The sequence below is a fragment of the Caloenas nicobarica genome, chromosome 12, assembly GCF_036013445.1.
Source record: "Caloenas nicobarica isolate bCalNic1 chromosome 12, bCalNic1.hap1, whole genome shotgun sequence".
NCBI classification, from domain to species: domain Eukaryota; kingdom Metazoa; phylum Chordata; class Aves; order Columbiformes; family Columbidae; genus Caloenas; species Caloenas nicobarica.
Genome location: NC_088256.1, coordinates 1,017,504 through 1,038,971, shown reverse-complemented (window position 1 = coordinate 1,038,971; position 21,468 = coordinate 1,017,504). Strand labels below are relative to the sequence as shown.

Below are 21,468 nucleotides of genomic sequence, written 5' to 3'. Positions count from 1 at the left end.
GCTTTTAATGCCGTTACTACCACTCAACCCTTCATCATGCAGCTGATGCCCACTGTGGAGGGGAATTCAGGTGAGCAGAAAAAATCAACCCCAGAAGGGGATAAAGGCAGGTGTGCCTAGGACCCTATTTGCAGCCAGGGTTTTTGTTCCACAGGCCAAGGGTCCCCAGCCACTCACTCCATGCTGCCCTGGCTGGGACCAGCTTCCCTGCACCCTGCCAGTATCCCCACCTCTATCACCCAGCCCCTCTGCAAACCTGGGGGATGCTGACCTCCTGTATTTTCCCACCCTCCTCCCCAGTTCTATGGGCCAGGCAGCCCTGTAGCTTGTTTCTCCCTTTGCTAGGCATCTTCTCTGCCAGCACCAGCCTGGGGAAGGGGCTTCCTTGGCCCCCAGCCACCACCGGCCAGTGCCAGGAAGGAGCAGAGGTTCCCCTGGAAGGCCTCCCCACTGGCAGGTGAGCAACTCGTGCCCACACCTGCAGAAATAAGGGTTTACTGTCATCATAACTCTTTATTATAAAGATGTATTTAAACAGAATAAATCTTTACAAACACAAGAAACATGAACAACAGCACCTGGCAGCACTCAGAGTAAGGGCCCTGCCTTTGGCATGTCAGTGTTTGACACAGAGGCCCTAGTGCCCCACCATTCTCCTGCTGTCCCACAGTGTAGAGCAGGCGGAGGGGCTCAGAGCCCCACGCTGTGTCCTGAGTGGGCACCCCACACCTTGGGGGTACCCAGGAGTTGGTCTGTCAGAAGGAAGGGGACCTCATGTTTACCAAGGAGGGGAGGGCAGCTCACCCAGGGTGCAGTGTTGGCACCATGGCAATAAATAGAAACTCTAGCAGGACAAACTGCTTGCTCACCCTGGCTTGTGGACTACTGGCAGGGATGAGGCAGGAGCCCCAAAGGAGCTCACAGACCCCTGCAGAGAAGCTCCTCCACCTGACAAAGTGCTTTGCACAAAGCCTGTGGGTCCTGGTGAGCCGCTGTCCAGGGCAGCCCCCCGCCCACCAGGACAGGGGCATCGCAGCAGCACCCAGCCCCACCATGGGCAACCCTCTCCCAGCCAGCCCCAAGGGGTGCTGAGGGGAGGCAGGAGGCGCCCACGGTGCCAGTGCCACCAGGGACAGCCGCAGGGAGGAGGTGACACCAGCTGAGGGCTCACAGGTGGGACCCTGCGCTCAGGGCTGGAAGAGGAGCAGAGCAGGCTAGGACAGAGAACAGCAGCCGCATCCCTGGAGGACTGGTGGCAACCCTGCAACAAGAGCAAACCCAGGTACATGTGAGTCCCTCCCAGCAGCATCACATGTCCCTGTGTCCCCCCCACACCCTGCTGCTCCTCACCTGCCTCAGAAGGGCATGGGGCCCTTGTGGGAAAGCCGGGGTCGGGGCCGCCGGTACCTCCGCCAGCCACCCGGCCGGTGCCCGGCCCCGCGCCGCGCAGCCCGCGGCCGCACCAGGGTTCGGATGAGGCCGTTCTCCGCATCCTTCCCATCCAGCGCCTGACCCAGTGGCCCTGGGGACAGCAGGAAGAGCATAAGTTGGTCCCCCCACCCTGCACATGGGATGGGGATGCTGTGGGGCCTGCCTGCACTTCCCGCCGCCTGGCGCAAGGCAGGCAGGGCCGGGCAGCGCCGCCTGTTTCCTGAATTGCCCCCAGCAGGAGCCATTCGCCGCCTGAGTGCTTCCTGCGCCGAGGCGGCCAGGCCACCTGTGCCAAGCATGGCCACCTTGTGCGGCTGCTGCCACCGGCCTCACCGAGGGGCACACAGCAGCCCAGCATCAGGCTTTGTCCCCCAGCTCTCCCCAAAGCCACCAGCCTGTGCCCTTCTCCCTGCCAGCAATGTACTGTCCACCAAGACCCTCGTCCCCCCTCCCTAGGCAGTGGCCTCTCCCTGCAGCCTGCTCCCCGGGGCACCTGGCAGAGATGCGCTGGCAAGAGCAGCAGTCGCAGAACCACCAGTCCTGCATCCAGCACACAGGTGGCAGCGCCCTGCTGAGCCGGGACGGGGCGCGCACCCGGGGGAGGGAGCCAAGACCCGCGGTGGGCAGCATGGCAGGGCCATGGCTCCCGTTGCCAGCATCCCGGTGATACCCCATACTGTCACCCGCAGCACCAGGTGGGTTGTGCCCCGGCAGCCAGTGGCAGTGACAGTGACAGCTCTCTGGCCCTCGGCTGGCTGTTGTTCCGCTCGGCTGCCCCCATGGACAGGGGGGGTTTGTTGGTATCATGAAAAGCGCTTTGTCCTCCCCAGCCTGGCGGCAGCGGCTCCCGGCCAGCACGGGCAGGGGGTGCCAGGCCCCCTGAGCCCTGCTCAGCCCACGGTCCCCCGGCCACGGTCCCCTCCATTCTCCCCGCTGCCAGCCCGGACATGGAGCGATGCCGGACCGGGAGAAGGGCGGGGGTCGGGGAGGGGGGACTCCAGTACGGCGCGGAGCCGGGGTTGCCCCTGCCCGGGGTCCCGGCACTCACCGGCGGCGGCCAGGGAGAGCCAGAGCAGCAGCAGCGCCAAGAGCCAGCGCGGCGCGGCCATCCTGGGGGGTTGCGGGACGGCGGAGGCGGCGGCGGGAGGCGGCGGTGGCGGCCCCGCGCCGGGGGAGCCGCATTTGTAGGCGGTGAGAGCGCAGCCCGGCCCCGCCGCCTGCCCGGTCATGTGGCCGCCGGGCCCCTGGGGGGGTGTCCGCCCCCCGCCCCGCCCCAGCGGCCGCATCCCTCCCGGGACACCCCCTTCCTCCCCCAAAGATGATCCCCCACCGGCATCCCCTTCTGGGCGGGCCCCGGCCCCAGGGCTCTGGGACCACCCCTCAGTTTGGTCCTGGGATCCCCCTCCCAGCCTGGCCCAGGACCCGCCACCCCCGCTGACTGTGGGACCCCTGCACCCAGCCCAGCCCCCAGACCTCAGCACTGCTGTCATTCTGGCCGAGGACCCCTGCCCAGCCTGGCTCTGGGATGCCCCACTCCCCGTCCTGCCCCTGGAACTCCTCCAGCCAGGCTCCAGGAACCCCCTCCCAGCCTGGGATCCCCCCTCCCAGCCCAATCCTGGGACCCTGAGACCCTGTACCCTGCCTGAATCAGGCCCCTCTTCCAGCCACCCCTCATCCCCAGGCACCCAAGGGGGCACAAGACTGTCCTGCCCACTGCCCCTGGCGGACCCTGCCCCTCTGTCCCCCAAGTCAGCTGGTGCCCACAGAGGAGTCCACCCGCAGCCCCCTCTGACCCTGCTGCCTCCCCAAATCAGCCAGCCACTGCCTGGGGGGGATCACGAAGCCCCCTCTGCCGGAGGCCACAGAAAGAGTGCCACTGCCTGTGTGGGGAGGGGGACAGACCATCGCTGCAGGATGGGCACTGCAACCCCCCAGCTCTGCACCACTTGGGCCAGGGCAAGGGCTAAAGCACCTGCCCTCCCCTTGCACAGAGGTGCAGGCTGCGGGCACCAGTCCTGTGTAGCCTGGGTGCTGGTGAGCATTGACGGAGCCCCTCATTGACCCGCGTGTGCGGTTACCGCTGCCGGCATGGTGTCGTGGTGGATGACAACGGCAGAGCTGAAGTATCCCACAGCCTAGGGACCCCCCTGCCTGCAGCCGGGTGCTGTCAGGGAGGCCGCGCGACCTCTGCAGAAGTTCCCCTGCAGCACATGGAGCAGGCTCCTGGCAGGACCTGCGGCCCCGTGGAGAGGAGCCCATGCTGGAGCAGGTTTGCTGGCAGGACTTGTGACCCCGTGGGGTCTGTTCCTGAAGGACTGCACCCATGGAAAGGACCCACGCTGCAGCAGTTCGTGGAGGACGGTCTCCCATGGGAGGGACCCCACGCTGGAGCAGGGGAAGAGTGTGAGAGGAAGGAGCAGCAGAGACAACGTGTGATGAATGGACCACAACCCGCATGCCCTGTCCCCCTGCACCACTCGGGGGGAGGAGGTGGAGAATTCAGGAATGAAGTTGAACCCAGGAAGAAAGGAGGGGCAGGGGGAAGGTATTTTAAGATTTGGTTTTATTTTCTCATTACCCTGCTTTGATTTGATTGGCAATAAATTAAATCCATTTTCCCCAAGTGAGGATGCTAAGGGTGTATGGGGAGCTGTACAGGAGGGGCTGTACTGGCTGAGAGGGGCTGTAGGAGAGACTGGACAAGGTGATTGTGTGTTGGGCTGTGAGGATGGGCTGGGGGGCTGTAAGAGGAACTACACTGGGTGTGTGGGCTGCGAGGAAGAGGCTGTACTTGGTGTGAGGAGGGGCTTACAGGGGGTGTGTGGTGCCTGTGTCACACCCTGCACATGTCCGTAGGCACTGTGGGAGGACACCCCCTGTGCCTCTTCCAGTCCTGCTGGTTGTGCCCCCCCTGCACCACCACAGCCTGGCCAAGGGCTCTGGCTCCTGGCCAGCATTTTTCACCCCCACAATGGGGTGATCCTTCAGGGAGGCTCATCTCCTGACCTCATGGTGGTCCTGGAGCTGTACCCCCATCCCTGCAGGCAAGCTGCCAGGCTCTGGGGTGCAGCAGGGACCCCCATGGCCCAGCCCCATGGGCACGCATCACCTGCTGGGCTTCAGGGCAGGCAGGCGCTGCCTTCACGAGGGATCGTGGCAGCATCCCCATGCTACTGCTCGCTTCCGCATTCCTACGGCCCTGCACACCCTCCCTCACTGACCCACGTCCTGTTTGCCAGGAACGTCACCCCGGCCTGAGTCACCCCACGGTCTCTGCAGGTGACGGAAGGCCAACAATAGCCCACAAAAGGAGGATGTCCCCCCAAAGCCTTCCTTCAGCTCGTCTTCGAGGAAACCTCCCGCGGGAGGGAAGGGCCCCACCGGACGTGCCACGGCCGATGAGCTTCGTCCTGTTGATGCTGGCTTGCTCAGAGTGGCATGCGGCCCTGAGGGTCCTCGGGGACGGCTGATGCCACCCCCTGTGCTGGGCAAGGAGGAGGAGGAGGGATGTGCAGCCACAGGCTAACAGTGCCGCTGTACCCGCAGGCGTGGGACAGGCCCGTCTCAGCCCTGTCTCTTGGATGTGGCGTGGTGGGGTTGGCGTCGGGGTTGGCGTTGCAGAGTTGGGCTCAGAGTTGGAAATAAGGGGTGAGGGGACACTCTTGTCACCGTGCAGACCCCATGGGACCGGGCATGCTGCTGTGTGGTGAGGGGCAGCCAGCAGGCAGGGGACAGAGGAGCTGGGCACCGCTGGGAGTGCAGCCCCCATCCTTGCACCGGGCAGGGACCAGGGAGGATGGAAGCATCATTAGCACATTTCAGTAATTAGGGGGATGGCAGCAAACCGCTGCCTGTCACCACAGCAACCACATCACATATTCTCGAGAAATTTGTGTTGCCATAACAATTCCAGGCAGCTTTGGTGTCGCCCTGCATCCCCCTCCTTCCTGTCCATGTCCTGTCCCTGCTAAGGCTGCTGGGGTAGGGGATCGCCCACTGCCTCCCCTCCACCCCAACTCCTCCAAGCAGGGGACCGGAGGGTGACACCAGATGCAGGCAAACTGAGAACATCCATGACATGAGTGTACCAGGCGTCAGGGACAGAATGGTGGAGGGACCACCAGGCTTTGCTGCTGCCAGCCCCCGCTGCACCAGGGCTGTGGCAGGAGCGGGTGGGTGGGCAGGGGACAGGGGACAAGACAGAGGGCCAAGGGGACAAGACAGAGACACGAGGGGCGGGGTGCGTGGGGGAGATGACTGGGGAGCAGGGTTCTGTGCGTCTCCACAGTGCAGCCCTGGTGCCACCTCGTGGTGAGCAAGATCCCAGTGACCCAGCTGCGGTGGCACAGCTGGAGTCGCTGCATGGAGCAGCCAGCCCCTGCAGTGGCACAGCTGGACAGACCCCTGCGGGACAGACAGCCGCTGCCTGGGCAGCACAGTGGCTCGGTGGCACAGCCAGGGGTGGCCGTGCAGGCACGCTACCCCCCAGCCCTCCAGCCCCGGGGCAGGAGGCGCCTGGCCCCACACCACGGTGGGGCTGGTCTCCAGCACAGCACTACGAGCCCCACGTCCCTGCCCGTATCGTGCCTGTGCACAGCGGCAACAACCTGCCCCAGCCCTGCCCCGAGCCGACCGGCAGGCTCACGCCAGCAAAAGCAGTGCTGGGGAGGGGGAGGATGAGGTTGGGACAACAGCGTGGCCCGGGGCCTGTGGTGGGCAGGTGCCCTGGGGCCGATGGAGGATTTCCATAGCTGCCCAAGAGCCTCCGAGGATACCACAGAGGTTCTGCCACGTTAAATGGGTTGGAAACTGGCTGTCCAACAGGTCACGAGATGCTGCTGGAAGGGGCCACATGAGGGAGTCCATGGTCACTGAGGGAGTCCATGGCTCCCGCTCCTGGCCTGTCTGTATCCATCCTCGTGGCTTTGCCTGTGCAGGGGAAGCAGACATCTTGCGTGAGATGGTGCAGGGACCCACAGCCCAGTGCTGGAGAAGGCCCCAGGAGAGGGGTCTGGCCAGGCAGAGGGTCTTGTAAGCAGGAGGGAGGGGGCAGCAGAAGGGTGGCAGGAACCCTGCAGAGCCGCCAGAACCCAGGCTTCCTCCCTGCCGATCCCACCGTGAGTCACAGGGGTTTGCTGCCCAGGTTTCCTGAAGGACCTCTTACATTTTCAAGGTTTATTTATAAAACGTCTGTTTGTTCACTTACCATAGGACCCACCAGATCTCCTGCAACTTGCATCCACCAAGCACAAGGTCCTGCCGCAATGGCAGTGAGGTCCTTCCACCCTTTTCCCAAGGTTTGCTCTCAGCACGCCTCCTGTCCCTGCCTCGCACCTCACCTGGTCACATCTCTGTTTTAACCTCCTCCAAATGTGTGTTTGTGCCACGCAGCTGGCTGTACCCTCTGACAGAGCCCCAGGGTCAGCTGGCAGTCAGCTGGCTCCAACGGTGATGCCGTGCCCACCCTGTGGTACAGCAGGTCCATAAGATACCCCAGCTGGTGAAAAGGAGCTTCTTAGTCTGTGATTAGCAACTGACCTGTGGGGACTCCTCCAGGTACCCCTGTCCTGGGTGGGGATGTGCATCCTCCCCTGAAAGTCTGTGTCTGACCCACGGATGGACATCTCTACTGCCTGCCAACGACAGGTCTGTCCTTCAGCCAGACTTTCTCTTCAACAACCATAGAAAAGTCATTGAAGCAGTTAGCGGAATTACATGTACGATAAAAGAGACGGGCCTTGGGGTCAATGCTCATTATGACAAACATAATGAGCTTTCTAGCAAGGCAGAAGTCCCGGCGGTTCAGCGCTCACGGGCTCAGCGGGACAAAGGGCACAAGCTAGAGTGTTCTTCCTGCAGAGAATGGGTCCCAGCCCTTGAAGGTGGCCGCTGGTGGCCCTGTTGCCTGGGCTGTGGGCAGGGGCTGGTGCCCTGTTGGCATGGCAAAGCTTGGTCTGTTTGCCACCATCGTGCTCCCCTCCCTATGTGTGCTGCCATTAAATGTGGCTCTGATTGTGTAAGGCTGCTCAGCGCTAAAATGTTGCCATTGTCTCCTTTGCCAGGATTTCCAGCCTGATCCACTAATGCATTCTCAATTTATTATTCCTGCACTTCATAAGGCGGACCATGTGCTCTCACTAGCACTGAAGTTAACCCGTGTTTATCTTCAAGGCCTCATATGCATTCCTGCTTCCCAGAAACTCATACCTGCATGCCAAAGGTGGGTCAGATGTTCAGCTCTGTCTCTCCAAAGCTCGGTCCCTTTTCTGTTTAACCACACCAGCTAAAAGCCAGCATGCCAGCACCACACGCACTGTCGCCCCATCTCTCCATGCTCTTTTCAGACAACATCTCCGTGTCCTGCAGGCTCCCTGTGCTCGTCCACGAGGCCTCTCCAGCTCTGCCCCTGCCTGTGGGCAGGGACTGGGCAGAGCAGGCAGGAGCGGCAGCAGCAGCATTCACTTCTGCTCCTTCTGCAGTCCCTGGGGGGCCTGTGGTCGGCATCGCTCGGTCCAGGGGGACCGAGCGAGACTTGTGCCCTCCCCAGAGCACCTGTGGTTTTCCTGCACCACCACCTCGCATGCAGCCCAAAGCGTCTGCAGGCACACGGGACCCACAGCCAGCCTGAAGACCAGAGGCATCAGTGAGCGTAATGCTGCCTGTGCCACTCCTTGCTCCTCTCCCATGCCCTTCTTGCCCCACTTTGCCCTTGCCCTGCCCATAGGCATCCCCAGGTAGCTCAGAGCTCCCTGCTGAGGGTGGTCATCTCCTTCACACCCGCTACTGGATACTGGCACATCATCTCAACAAAGGGGCGCAGAGGTGCCAGCGCCTGGCACAAAGGCACAGAGGTGGGAGTGGTAAGGGCACTGACGAGGTCCTCAGTGCTGACTGGCTTTTCCCCGAGCTAAAAAGCCTGCCTGTGCGAGGTTGCTGAACCCATTACTAGAGCTGCAGTGGAAGAACAGTCATGTAAAAAATATTAGAGGCCCAGCCATGGCCAGGGGATGCAAAACCATGGGTAATGGGCACACAGTCATCTGCAGGAGCCAAAAATGGGGGCAGGTGTTTCATCGGTGCTCTGGCTTCCCCGCTGGCCCTGCCAAAAGCCAGCTCCCAGCCCTGCTTATGACATTAGGGCCCTAGGGAAGGAAGGACATTTTCGCCTCCCCATGATGGCTCTACTGTCCAGCAGCTGCCATGGAGTTCCACCTGCTCCCACCTCTGGTCTCTGCCAGCCCCAGCCTGGGGAGCGCCGCTGGGCACTGGGGTGGGGACCGCCACAGCCGTGCCCAGGGGGATGCCCTGCACCACTCTGTGTCCTGCTGGAGGAGAGGGCTGGCTTGGGGATTCTGCTGGCCCCAGCAGCATGGCCCCGCCAGGGCACCCTCACCCCAGGGGCCCTCCACAGCTCCAGGGAACAGAGGTTTTGCTGGGGACACAGAGGAGCAGAGCATGAGCAGCCCCCTTTCTTCTCTGCTTTTAACCCTGGGCAGCTGAGATGTGCCAGGCTGGGCTGGCACAGCCCCACTCCTGCTCTGGAAGGATCTTTGGACTTTGTGCTGATGTTTACTTTTATTTAGCAGCAGGATTCACTTTCAATGCATAGGACTGCTCCCTCCCCCCGCTCTTTGCTGCGGGCCTTGGCTGTCTTATCCATCATCCCTCCACCCCTGGGGCAAAGTCACAGGAGGAGGGACCTCTCACCCAAGGCACTGGGGAAACGTCCCCTGGGCACCCCCAGAGCAGCCATGCACCTCCCACAGTGGATTGCAGCCTGGGTGCTCCTGCTCCATGGTATGTCAGAGGGGCTGGGCTGGGAGGTGGGGTAGGCTTTCCAAGGGACATCACATCTTGGGAACCCCCAGGACCCAGGCTGCTCCTAGCGTGGGATGTCAGCAGTCTGAACCACAGCTTTGGGTGAAGCAAGGGTGGGTTTGCCCACAGGGAGACAGGGTTGTGCTGCTGTTCCAGCCTCGCTGCCCCAGGTCAGGGGAGCCCGGCTTCTGAGAGGGGCTAATCCTACCTGTTTGATCCCAGGGATTAGCTCTGGGATGGTGACGAGTAAGGAGCAGCTCCCAGGGACACAGAGACTAGGCACCCAAGGCCACACTGTGCTCAGGGTGTCCCATTTCCCCATTGCCCCATGGACCCAAGCCTGGTGCCGTTGGTCCAAGATGAAGAACTAGGTCCCTGCCCACAGACTGCACTGGTGACAGAGAGCAGTGCCGGTGGTGGCACCAGATGCAGAGCAGCACCAGGGAGAGGCCAGGTCCTGCCAGGGCACATCCCTGGCTGCCAGCCAGGTTCTTCAGCAGCCGCAGTGGCAGGGATGCTCAAGGCTGGTTTCTGTCAACCACCTCCCTGGTTCCCGGGCACAGTAGGCACCGTTTGCACCTTGTGAAGATCCCACTGCACTCCTGGAGCCTGTCCCCAGGCATGCCATGAGCGCTGGCCATGCCTGGGAGCATTTACTTCCTCCCGAGCTGGGTAATGGTATTGGTTTTCACCCACTATTCCTGGGGCTGGAAACACTGTTTTTTTCAAAAAAGCCCCCAAACTGTCTTGGCTTCATGTTTGGGACTGGGGACAGGGGTCACCGCTGCTCCAGTACTGGCTCTGGGCTGGAGCAGGACCCCGGGCTGCAGTCTGAGTCTTCAGGGTGTCCTCACATCCCCAGGCTGTGCTGCGGACCAGCCACCACAGGCTGCCTCCACCAGGACTGATGTCCGGAACTGCTCTACAGACCCACCGGTGAGCCCCGCCATGCCCAGCCCTACCTGTTCCTGGGACACCCCCCATGGAGTCACCCCCGCCATGCCCAGCCCTACCTGTTCCTGGGACACCCCCCATGGAGTCACCCCCGCCATGCCCAGCCCTACCTGTTCCTGGGACACCCCACATGGAGTCACCCCCATAGCCCCACCGCTGTAGCTGGTGTGCCCCTCTCCCAGCACGTGTCCCTTTGTGCCACCAGTACCTGCCCCCCACTGCCACCAACACCACAGCAAGGCTCGCTGCTCTGCGGGGCACCATGCAAGCCCACGGTATCCATGCCTACATCGTGCCCTCCACGGATGCCCACTTGGTAAGGCAGCAGATTGCTCGCGCCCCTGGGGACTGGCTCCTCAGCCACTGCCCGCAGCTGCATCTCACGGCTCTGCCCCTGGCTCCAGAGTGAGTACATTGCTGAGCGGGATTCCCGGCTGGGCTGGCTGACCGGCTTCACGGGCTCTGCAGGTGAGAGCATCCTCGCCACCCTGGGTGCTCTGCTCGGGGGGCCAGCACCCAGCTACCTGCTGGTCCCCATCCTTGGGGATCCTCAGGGCAGGGCATGGTCCTGCTCAACACGGGAGGTCAGGCCAGGAATCCCTGGGGGTCCCCGCTGGCTGCTTGGAGAGGGGGGAAAGGTGACACCTGACCCCCCGCTCCTGTCCCAGGCACTGGTGTGGTCACACAGGACAAGGCTGCCCTCTGGACTGACAGCCGCTACTGGACCCAGGCAGAGCGGCAGCTGGACTGCAACTGGGAGTTGCAGAGGACAAGTCAGTGGGGGGCAGGTTGGGGGGTCGCTGCATCCTCCCACCCCCAGGACACCCGTGAACCCAGCCATGTTCTCGTCTGGGCTCAGTGTGGTTTGGGACATGGGTCCTCGTAGTGCCACCAAGCTCTCTCCTGCAGCATGGATCGAGTCCATAGGACTGTGGATCGTGGAGGCGGTTCCTGTGGGGGGGAATATCAGCTTGGACCCCTTCCTCTTCTCCATCGGTAGGGTTGGCCATCACACAGGGGGACCCTTCCCAACGTGAGGGAAGCTCTTGGGTGTGAATTTACCAGGTGCCCCCAACAGTGAGCTGCTTCCTCCCCCACCTCAGACACCTGGAACAGCTACAGCCAAGCTCTGCACAGCTCCGGCAGGACCCTGCTGCCCATCGAGACCAACCTTGTGGATCAAGCGTGGGGTGACCAGAGACCCCCTCCACCTTCCAGTGAGATCTACAGCCTCCCGGCAGCATTCACAGGTACGACCACCGTTGTCTCTGAGGCTGCTGTGCAGATGCTCACCCATGGCAGCCCCCAGCCTGGGGAGCCATGGTGGTCCCTGAGCTGAGCCAGCTTCTCACGCCCCTCCCAGGGAGCAGCTGGCAGGAGAAGGTGGCTGGGATCCGTCAGCAGATGGAGCAGCATGTTCGACAGCCCACAGCTGTGCTGCTGTCAGGACTGGAGGAGACAGCCTGTGAGTAGCCATGGTGCTGCGGTGGTGCCATGGTGGGTGCCACGGTGGGTGCCACGGTGGGTGCCACGGTGGGAGCCACGGGCTCCAAGCCCTGGGGGTGGGAGGGCAGCTAGCAGACGCAGGCTCAGAGGTCTCATTCCCGGCAGGGCTCTTCAACCTCCGTGGAGATGACATCCCCTACACTCCTGTCTTCTACTCCTACACCCTGCTGACCAACACCAGCATAAGGTAGGCAGCACCTCCTTGCACGCAAAGGGCATGGATGGGGTTCTTTCCCCGCTTCCCGTCCAGCAGCAGCACCCATGGGACCCTTCTCTCAGCCCGGCTGCCCCCTTCCCCAGAGCCCATCACATCCTGCAGTGCCGAACCTCATTGCCTGTCACCTCCAAGTCTTGCATCATTCCCAGGTCCAGCCTCATCCCTTCCAGCCCACCATGGGGTGCAGCACCCTCTCACCCAGCACAGCCTGAGGCCAACCCCCATCCCCAGCCCAGCATTCTCTCTGAGCCCCCCAGCCAGCCCCCTTCTCTCAACAACATGGTCAGGCTTGGGGGAGGCCGAGGGCAGCAGGCCAACCCCATGGCTGTGCCCACCCTATCCCGCATCCTTCCCCAGCCTGTTTGTGGATAAGCTGCGGCTGACGGCAGCGGCACAGCTGTCCCTGTGGGCAGACTGCCCGGGGCCGCTGTGCGTGGAGCTGCAGGACTACGGTCAGGCACGCGACCACCTCCGCCTCTACGCCCACGGCAATGTCACCATCTGGCTGGGCACCCAGTATACCACCTATGGCCTCTACGGTGTCATCCCCCAGGTGGGCACGACCACATGCTGGAGATGGCACCTGTGTTGCTGAGCCGGGCCATGGGTAACGTGGGTTCTGCTGGGCTTGGGGATGGACCTGTGCCACTGAGACATGGGGGTACAGGGGGTGCCATGGCTGTCCCTGGGGCACAAGGGGTGGGGGGCTGTGCCTGGACATGCCACCCCTAGCCTGCCCTTGCAGGAGAAGCTGCTGGAGGACAGCTACTCCCCCGTCATGCTGGCCAAGGCTGTGAAAAATGTCAAGGAACAGGAGATGCTGCGAGCCGCTCATGTAAGGGCTGTCCCTGTCCCTGCAGTCCTGAGCAGCAGTGGGGGCAGCTGGGGGAAGCAGGGTGCTGATGTCCTCCTCCCCTGTTGCTGTTGTGTCACCTCCAGGTTCGGGACGCGGTGGCTGTCATCCAGTACCTGCTGTGGCTGGAGAAGATGGTCCCTCAGGGGCAGGTGGACGAGTTTTCGGGGGCACAGCACATCGACACGCTCCGCCAGTCAGTGCTGCCAACGTGGCCTCCCCTGCCCGGTGCAGGGCAGCCAGGCACCCCCAGCATCTCCCTCTCTGCTGCCTTCCAGGGCCCAGGAGCACAGCCATGGGCCCAGCTTCCAGTCCATCTCTGCCAGTGGGCTCAACGCAGCGCTGGCCCACTACAGGTATGGTTCGGTGGGGAGTGGGCAACTGGAGGCTAGGAGCAGGGTCTGACCTCCCTCCTCTCGCAGCCCCTCCAACAGGAGCAGCCGGAAACTGTCTGTGGATGAGATGTACCTTTTGGACAGCGGAGGGCAATACCTGTGTGTAGCTCTTAACCTGGACCGCCCAGCACTGCACAGTCCCCCATGCCCACACCATGCCCCTGGTGCAAGGTGGTGGCAGGGGGCTCCAAAGCCAGCACTGGGGCTTCACTGCCTCTGTTCATGTCCCCCCTTTGCAGCGATGGAACAACAGACATCACACGGACTGTGCACTGGGGCGTGCCGACCCCACTCCAGAAGGTAGCAGTCCCCCCCATGCCATCCAGCAGCCCCCTGCAGCGCCCAGGTCCCCCTGTGTCGCTCAGCACCAAGGTCTCAGGCAGGGCTGGATGTGCCCGGAGTGGCATGCAGGCGCCACCACACTCAGTCCCCCTGCAATGCCCCTCATAGGAAGCCTATACCCGTGTGCTGATGGGCAACATTGACCTGTCCCGCCTCGTCTTCCCACCCAACACGGCAGGTGGGTACTGAGACAGGCGTTGGGCGGCTCAGCCCTGCCCCGGCCCCCCCGGGCTTGGGGAGGAGGAGGGCAGGGGCAGCCCTCACCAGCTCACTGGCCCTTGTCCTACCTTGTCATTCCCCAGGGAGAGTGGTGGAGTCCTTTGCCCGACGGGCACTCTGGGACGTGGGACTCAACTATGGCCATGGGACTGGCCATGGCATCGGCAACTTCCTCTCAGTCCATGAGTGTAGGTGCTGCAGCACCAGCACCAGGGACACGGGCTGAGTCGCAGGGGAAAGGACAAGGACAGGGGCACATCTGGGGCTTCTCATGGCCCAGCTGAGCCTGTTGCTGTGGCCAGATGTCCCCCTACCCGGAGGGTGCTGCGGTCCTTGTCAAGGTGTCCCCACAGCACACACCATCTCCAGGAGCTGTAACCCACCCATATCCCCTGCAGGGCCTGTGGGCTTCCAGTCCAACAACGTGCCGCTGACAGCTGGCATGTTCACCTCCATTGGTACGTGTGCCCACTGCTCTGGCCAGAGCCTCGGGCTCTCAGAGATGTCCCTGGGGAGCAGAGTCTGGCCAGGGGAGGAGACATTCAGGTCTCGGCCCCTCTATGGTGGGGTGGGCTGGGGGAGCTGCTTGGGCTTGGGACTCACCAGGCACCTTCCTGGCCCCCAGAGCCCGGCTACTACCAGGATGGGGAGTTTGGGATCCGCATTGAGGATGTTGCCCTTGTGGTGGAGGCTCACACCAAGGTAGTGCAATAGGGCTGGGCTGCAGGGGTGGCACAGCGCCAGGGGGCAACCCCAACACCACCTCTCTGCGGCAGCACCAGAGCGGCGAGGAGCCCTTCCTGACCTTCGAGGTGGTATCACTGGTGCCCTACGACCGCAACCTCATTGACCTCAGCCTCCTGTCACCGGAGCAGGTACAGGGAGAGCGAAGAGGGCTGAGGGGTGGATGTAGCGGAAAACCAAGACTGTGGTATGAGGTTGGGGTGGGTAAATGGGGCCAGGACAGGGATAGATGAGTGGATGGATAGGGGCAACGGGGTAGCTGGATGGGGAGGGCCAGCAGAGGACAAGGGAGATGTGGGCAGTGACGGGGTGCAGGCAGCTGGGGCAGCCCCCCACAGCTCCCCATGATGCCTGGCTGCAGATCCGGTACCTGAACACCTACTATGAGACCATCCGGGCGCGCGTGGGGCCGGAGCTGCAGCGGCAGCAGCTGGAGGAGGAGTACCACTGGCTGCAGAGGAGCACTGAGCCCTTCCCGCTGGGCAGTGCTGCCACCACTGCCACCGCCACCACGGGCATGCTGGCCCTCACACCCTTCCTCTCCACGCTGCTCATTGGGCTGCAGGCCTGACCCTGTGCCGGCCCCATGCCAGCGCCTTCCCTGCTGTAGCTGTTTCTTCTCCCTGTTGCTCACTTCCTTTTTTTTTTTTTTTTGTTTTCTATTTGCTCATTTGTGATTAAACATGAGCAACACCGGTGGGTGCCTGCACACTGCTGCACCCTGCTGCGGCAGTCCAGTGCGCTGCCAGCCTGCCTGCTGCCTCACTGACTAGTGTGGGGCTGGGCTCTGGCCCCACATGGCCCTGGGTCCCACGCACGTGACTCTGCCCATGCTGTCTGCCCTGTTCTGGGGTGGGCAAGCCAGTATCGGCAGCAAGGAGGCAGATTCAGGGCAGATTTTAATTCTTGGGACGAGAGATGGAGGAACTGGAGCAAGAGAGTTCAGGTCAGCTGGCCCGACCAGGGCCACCCTGGCTGCCCGTGGGTGCCAGCAGCAGGGTGCCGATGCGCACGTCCCACTGGGTTTGATGCCCAGCCAGGAGGACCTGTGGGTGCAGGGGACATCCTAGAGCCAGTGTTACATGGAGGGCTTGGTCATCATGCGCTGGCAGGGAGAATGCATGGGCACAGGGAGTGGGGCAACCTTCACCCTTTGCATGGGGGGATGTGGTGCCCACCAGCAGCATCACCAAGCGGCAACGGCATCACAGAGGGGTGGCAGGGTGCAGGCAGGCATCCCCACCCCAGGGGCCCTGGGCAGGGTAGCAGCTTTGTGGAGGGTTTCCTTCCTCCTGCCCCAGCCTGCGCACCCGCCAGCCACCCTGAGCTGCGTCGCTACGAGCATCTCTCATGTGACCGCTGGCTTCCTGTGCGCTTCCCGGCCTCAGTGCCAGTGTTTCGGTACGTGCTGTGCCAGGCGCTGCCCAGACGCTGCACCTTTGCTACCGGCCACAGCACCATGCTGCGCCGCAAGCCCTCCAACGCCGGTGAGAAGGAGCCAGGACACAAGAAGGTGAGCGCCAGTGGTGCCCGGCTGCCCACGGTGTCCCTGCACAGCCAGCACCAGCCGAGTCTGGGCTGCCCATGGGATGCCGAGCAGGGAGAACTTGGTGTCGGGGGCTGGGGCAGATGTGGGGCAGATGTGGGGCGGAGTCCCACAGGGCTTGGGGCTAGCACTGCCAGCAGTTAGTCCCTGCCACTGCTGGCCACCATGACTGTGTTGGTGCATGGTCCTTACCTTGTCCCACACCCTGCTCCCAGCCCGGTGGGATGGACACCCCCAGGGTCAGCATAAGTGCAAACTGGGGTGCTAGTGGGACCCATGGGACTTTGCTGGGGGGGCAGCAGCTCCCCCTCCTTGGAGTGTGGGTGGCTGCCTGCCGTTTCCTGCCGAGAGGGGGATGGCGGCGGTGCTGAGCGCGCAGCTCCCAGCCTGCACAGCAAGGTGTTTGCGGTTGAGGCAGCGCGAGGCTGCAGCTCCGTCACGTGCCTTGGCTGCTTCCGCCAGCAGCACCGTGCCAAGCGCTGGGAGCCAACGGTGGCACCGGCTGCCAGCACCGTGGCCTCACAAGAGCTGCTGGCACAGCTGGGCCATACGCCATCCCATGCCACCCCACCTGGAGGGCTGGAGCCACCGGTGGGGGAAACGGACAGTGCTCGGTGCCATGGTCCTGCGCATGGCATGCAGACATCCCAGCAGCGCTGCAGGCCACGGCGGCTCCTCCATGCTGGGAAACTCCTGGGGGAAATCTGGGTGAAGCCCCCGCCCGCTGTGCTACGGGTGACCCAGTAAGCCCTGCCGGGCATCCCCTGCCCTTGCCCAGCTGCAGCTGCTGCTCTCACTTCCCTCTTGCTGCCGTGCTCCCCGGGGGCCCTGGCAGCCAGGCTTCCCACAGCTGCTCTTGCACCCCTGGTTCTTCCAGCTCCAGGGCAGCAGCCAATGCTGCAGCTTTCCTGGCTATGGGGGGCATGGGCAGGGAGTTGTTTCATCTGAAGGATGCAGAGGGAGACCTGAGATGTTCAAGTCACCTGGGTCTCATCGGCTCAGGGCTGCTGGGGCTGGAGTGTGGCAAACTGCCAGCATCTCCTCTGTATGGATGCACCAGCTGAGCTGGTGATGCCAAGTAAAGCCACAGTATGGATGGAGGTGGGCCTCCCTCATCTGAACCAACCCTCTATAAGAAAAATGGCAAACCCACGTAATAAAGGATGCTCAGTTGAGTTGATAAAAAGGAGAAGGATGAGGGGAAAGTGCAGGGCAGCGTGTGAGCAGGGCCAGGCTGTGCAGCGGCTGGGAAGGGCTGCAGCAGCCTCCAGTGCAAGCAGAACCCTGGGGTAGGCAGAGTAACTCGAGAAAGGAAATTGTTGTGTTTGCAGTGGAGGCAAGACGAAGCACCACGGTGTGAACTGCGAGCGTGCCAGCAGCCAAGAGCTGAGCTCTCCTGGCCCCAGCACGTGAACCGGCTCCTGGTGCTGGGCATCCAGGGGTGAGGGAGACACAGGACTGTGTGGCCATGGAGACACCCTGGCTAGCTGGCACCTAGGGTGCTCCTGGCACAGGGAAACATTTCCCGCATGGGACAGGCACCTGAGGACACAAGGAAGGAAGTAAGGAGAGCCAGAGAGGCAGGCAGGGGGGCACAGGGAAGCCTGGAAGAGGCAGTGGTGGAGGGTTGCACCAGGACCAAGATCCAAACCCCACTTTGGTGTCTTTGGCACAAAGGTGAGACTAAGATTGCTCGTGAGGTGTTATGTGGGCTATGTGACCATGCTTGCATGCAAAAAACATGGGCAACTTTTGGGCTTGGAGCCAAACATGAGGGTCACAGCAGCACTCAAGCAGAAAACAGCCTTTAGCTGTCAGACACCTGCAGGGAAGGGAGGGACTGACCCAGGACACGGCCATCACAGGAGCAGGACAAGCAAGGCCCCAGCAGGGTGCTGAGCAGAGGGGCTGTGCTGCAGAGCTCCTTCGTTTTCCCAGCAAGCACCCAGCTCACGTGCCACAAGAGCAGCGCGGTGCAGTCCCAGGCTGCTCCCAGCGCAGTGGCGTCAGGCTCAGCCCTGGAGCAGCCACGGTGGGTGCCAGGGCGGGGGCTCTCAGTGCTGCTGGGCCAGCAGCAGCACCGCGTGGCACAGCCACTGCCCCAGGAACTCCACGCCAAGCCGCTGCACGTGCACCGAGAGCAACGCTGGGTCTCTATATCCCAGGTCCTATGAGGCTCACAACACAGGATGGCTCTTGGAGTGTGTGCAGGGAGGGCAATGCTGTGCCAACCAAAAAACGCTTCAAGCACCAGCATCACCCTGGGTCTGCTCCGGCTTGCCGAGGGGCCCGGCTGCTGGAGAGGAGGGTGGGAGCTGGGCAGGAGGGCTCTGGGAGAAGCCCTCACATCCCTCTGTGTCCACCAGCTCACCCTTCAGCGCTCCAGCAGCTTCAAGGACTTTGCCAAGTCCAAAGTCAGCTCCCCCGTGCCGAGCGAGACGGAGTTCAACCTGGAGGAGAATGTGAGTGTCCGGCCCTGCAGGGCAACAGCACCCCCTGCCACATCCTGTGCCCCCAGGACCACCTCCCCACCAGGCACAGTCCTTTTCAGAGCCTGTTCCCCCAAATTCCTGATCCTATAATGGCCCACGTGCCATGGGGCAACCCCAGGGGTTCCAGCAGCAGCAGTATTTGGGGTCTCGCTCCCCCGGAGTCTTGCAGCGCTGTGTGACCCAGCTGAGGTTTGCCCGGGGGGGCAGGGTTGGGGGTGGGCTCTGCCTTCACTCTCCATCCCAACACCAGATCCCTGAGGATGAGCCCAGCAGCACCGGCCCTGACAATGCTGCACGGAGCAGCGGGATGAAGCTGGGCAAGAAGTGGCGGGCCGTCATCTCCCGCACCATGAACCGCAAGATGGGCAGGATGGCTGTGAAAGCCCTGGCTGAGGGGAAGGTGAGTGGGGGCCCAGGCTGAGGGTGGGGGGAGTCCCCCTCCCCCTCCTTTGGCCTGACCCTGCTCCCCCAAGCAGGGAGACATGGAGGAGGAGGAGGGGTCCCTGTGCCCCCTGTCCCCAGGCAGCAGCACAGAGGGGCCGAGCCATGACAAGCTGCCCCTGTCCTACCTGGAGATGGAGGAAGACGGGCACCCGTCCATCAGCCGCCAGCTGTCCAGCGGTGAGCCTGGCCCTGGCAGCACCCGCGCCCCTCGGCACACAGCCGGGCGCATCCTGATCTCCCTCCCCTCCCCAGACAGCAATGTTTCCAGCCCCAGGGGCAGCATCCGGGAGAGCCTGCAGCTGGAGGAGAGCGGCCCAGCCTACACTGGCCCTTTCTGTGGTCGTGCCCGTGTCCACACAGACTTCACACCCAGCCCTTACGACAAGGACTCGCTGAAGCTGCGGGTGAGCCACATCACCACCAACCCAGGGCTGGGGAGAAGGGCAGGACCAGGGTGCATGCCCTGGGGACGGAGGGTGGCTGGGGACACCCCTGAGGGAGTGTTCCCCAGCCACCCCCAAGCCTATGCCCACCTTCACCCCCATCTCCCTCGGCCCAGAAAGGGGACATCATCGGCATCATTGAGAAGCCACCTGTGGGCACCTGGACCGGGCTGCTCAACAACAGGGTGGGCTCCTTCAAGTTCATCTACGTGGACATCATCCCTGAGGAGTCAGCCCCTGCCCGCAAGAGCCGCGGCCCTGGCAAGAGCAAGCGGCTCAAGCCCAAGACCCTCCACGAGCTGCTGGAACGCATCAACCTGCAGGTAGGGGATGGGAGCCTGTGGGAGGACAGTGGTACCTGCACAAGCCCAGGGTGCCAGCAGAAGAACCACTCTCTGCTTCCACCAGCAGCCCTTCACTGTCCTACATCCCCATGGGTCCCTCCACCTCGTGCCTGAGCACCACCAAGGGGGGCAGAGGGCAAACACGGGGCTTTTCTGGATGATGCTCGGGCAAATGCCTGCCATGGACCTGCAACCAGGCAGGAGCCATACAGCTAGCAGCAAGGGCCAGGCAGGGAGAACTTGGGGGAGCCATGCTGCTCAGCTCACCCCTCTGCTGCCCTGCCATCCAGGAGCACACCTCCACCCTGCTGCTGAATGGCTACCAGACCCTGGAGGACTTCAAGGAGCTGCGGGAGACCCACCTCAACGAGCTGAACATCACGGACCCCCAGCACCGCACCAAGCTGCTCACAGCTGCCGAGCTCCTCCTGGATTACGACAGTAAGAGCTGGGAAAGGTGGTGGGGGGAGACAGCCCAAACTGCCCTTGGCCTACGTGCCAGGCAGCCCCATCAGTAGCCTCGCCGTCTGCTACTGCCACATCCCATCTCTCCCAGCAGCGAGCGAGCCAGATGAAGGTGACAGCTTTGAAGCCCAGCCTTCACCCTTGGAGCTCAAGGGAGACATTCCCCGGGACTCGGGCTGCTTCGAGGGATCAGAGACCCTGGACAGCAGCCGGGATGAGGCTGAGCTAGGGGGTCCGGAGGGGCAGCTGCAGGCTCTCTCCCTGGTAGAGTCCTCCTGAGCCCATGTGCAGCGCCCACAGCTGCTTCCCACTTTGACCCTGGCTGTGGGTCTGGACTGGACTGGAGGGGATGGCTGCTCACGGGGGAAAGAGGTGAGGCCCAGCAGCAGGACCCCAGGGGCCTGGTGCAGATCCCCTGCACTGCAAGGGTGCAGGCAGCTCAGCTCCCAGCCCCAGAGGCTGCCCATTTGCTGCCCCCAGGACATTTTGCTCTGCGCCGCCTCACACCACTGCCCAGACGGGCGCTCCAGGCACGCTGGGGCACCATGCTCCCCACTGAGATGTCACAGGCCTGGTTTTGCCCCACTTGATCCAAAGCTTTTAAGAGCTGCTCCTAGAGTCCTCATCTGCTGGGCTGAACATACAGGAACCTGCAAGGACAGGGAGGTCCACAGCAGATGATGCTGGAGTAAACCCTGTGCTGAGCAGCTGGGTGTGAGAGGTCCCAGCAAGCCCAGCTCCACACCATCAGTGGGACACCCACACCGCCTTCCTTCAGCCAGGGTAGGCAGGGAAAGGTTCACTGGGACATTTGGGTTGCATGGGGAGAGGTTCAGCTGAGCTGGGAGCAGCCCAGCAAGGGCACTGCAAGCCCCCTCTCGCAGCTCAAGGGGAGCCCCAAAGGCTGCCCACACCTTGACACCAAGCCTGGCCTGGGGAGCTACAAGAGGGAGCTGGAGAAGCTGCACTGCAGCCCCACAGGCAGATGGGCTCAGGGGGGTCAGGCTGGCACTGGCTGCACAGCCCCTTCCAGACTGCCAGGTCCCCCCAAAGCAGCCCCCAGGAAGGGGCAGGGGAGCTGCAGCCCAGCCAGGGCCCCCCAGAGCCTCCAGCCGGAGCTGAGGCAGCAGCAGGTAAGGGAAGGCAGCCATATGGGAGCACAGGACAATCCAACCAAGCAGGCTGGTCCCCAGCTGGGAGTACCTACCCCAGTCCCATTCAGCCCAGCTCTCACTGCTGCATGCGACCAGCCCCT

At 63.0% G+C, this 21,468-nt stretch overlaps 3 protein-coding genes across 4 annotated transcripts; 2 read left to right on the top strand and 1 right to left on the bottom strand.

The window, feature by feature from the left end:
• Positions 1-578: 578 nt before the first annotated feature.
• On the bottom strand, positions 579-2,565 carry APLN (apelin). The gene is made up of 3 exons (XM_065643588.1): positions 2,480-2,565; positions 1,351-1,522; positions 579-1,261 (listed from the first exon to the last, which is right to left on the bottom strand). The coding sequence occupies exons 1-2, from the start codon at positions 2,538-2,540 to the stop codon at positions 1,356-1,358; spliced, it is 228 nt and encodes a 75-aa protein (XP_065499660.1). The 5' UTR covers positions 2,541-2,565; the 3' UTR covers positions 579-1,261; positions 1,351-1,355.
• A 6,617-nt stretch (positions 2,566-9,182) lies between these two features.
• Positions 9,183-15,050, top strand: XPNPEP2 (X-prolyl aminopeptidase 2). The gene is made up of 21 exons (XM_065643437.1): positions 9,183-9,228; positions 10,112-10,185; positions 10,409-10,519; positions 10,608-10,671; positions 10,872-10,976; positions 11,113-11,199; positions 11,307-11,453; positions 11,567-11,668; positions 11,815-11,896; positions 12,284-12,479; positions 12,672-12,761; positions 12,866-12,975; positions 13,058-13,135; positions 13,202-13,273; positions 13,414-13,474; positions 13,625-13,694; positions 13,819-13,923; positions 14,134-14,193; positions 14,361-14,437; positions 14,512-14,610; positions 14,841-15,050. Exons 1-21 carry the CDS (start codon positions 9,183-9,185, stop codon positions 15,048-15,050), a joined length of 2,046 nt encoding a protein of 681 aa, XP_065499509.1.
• An 886-nt stretch (positions 15,051-15,936) lies between these two features.
• SASH3 (SAM and SH3 domain containing 3) lies at positions 15,937-20,977 on the top strand. 2 transcript variants are annotated; one of them, XM_065643500.1, is made up of 9 exons: positions 15,937-15,992; positions 18,392-18,487; positions 18,768-18,917; positions 18,994-19,135; positions 19,181-19,221; positions 19,252-19,365; positions 19,521-19,727; positions 20,039-20,189; positions 20,305-20,977. In XM_065643500.1, exons 1-9 carry the CDS (start codon positions 15,939-15,941, stop codon positions 20,490-20,492), a joined length of 1,143 nt encoding a protein of 380 aa, XP_065499572.1. In that variant the 5' UTR covers positions 15,937-15,938; the 3' UTR covers positions 20,493-20,977. The 2 variants fall into 2 exon arrangements, with proteins under 2 accessions (XP_065499572.1, XP_065499571.1); XM_065643499.1 differs by having other exon boundaries at positions 18,991-19,138; positions 19,214-19,365; positions 20,308-20,977.
• The last annotated feature ends 491 nt before the right edge of the window (positions 20,978-21,468 follow it).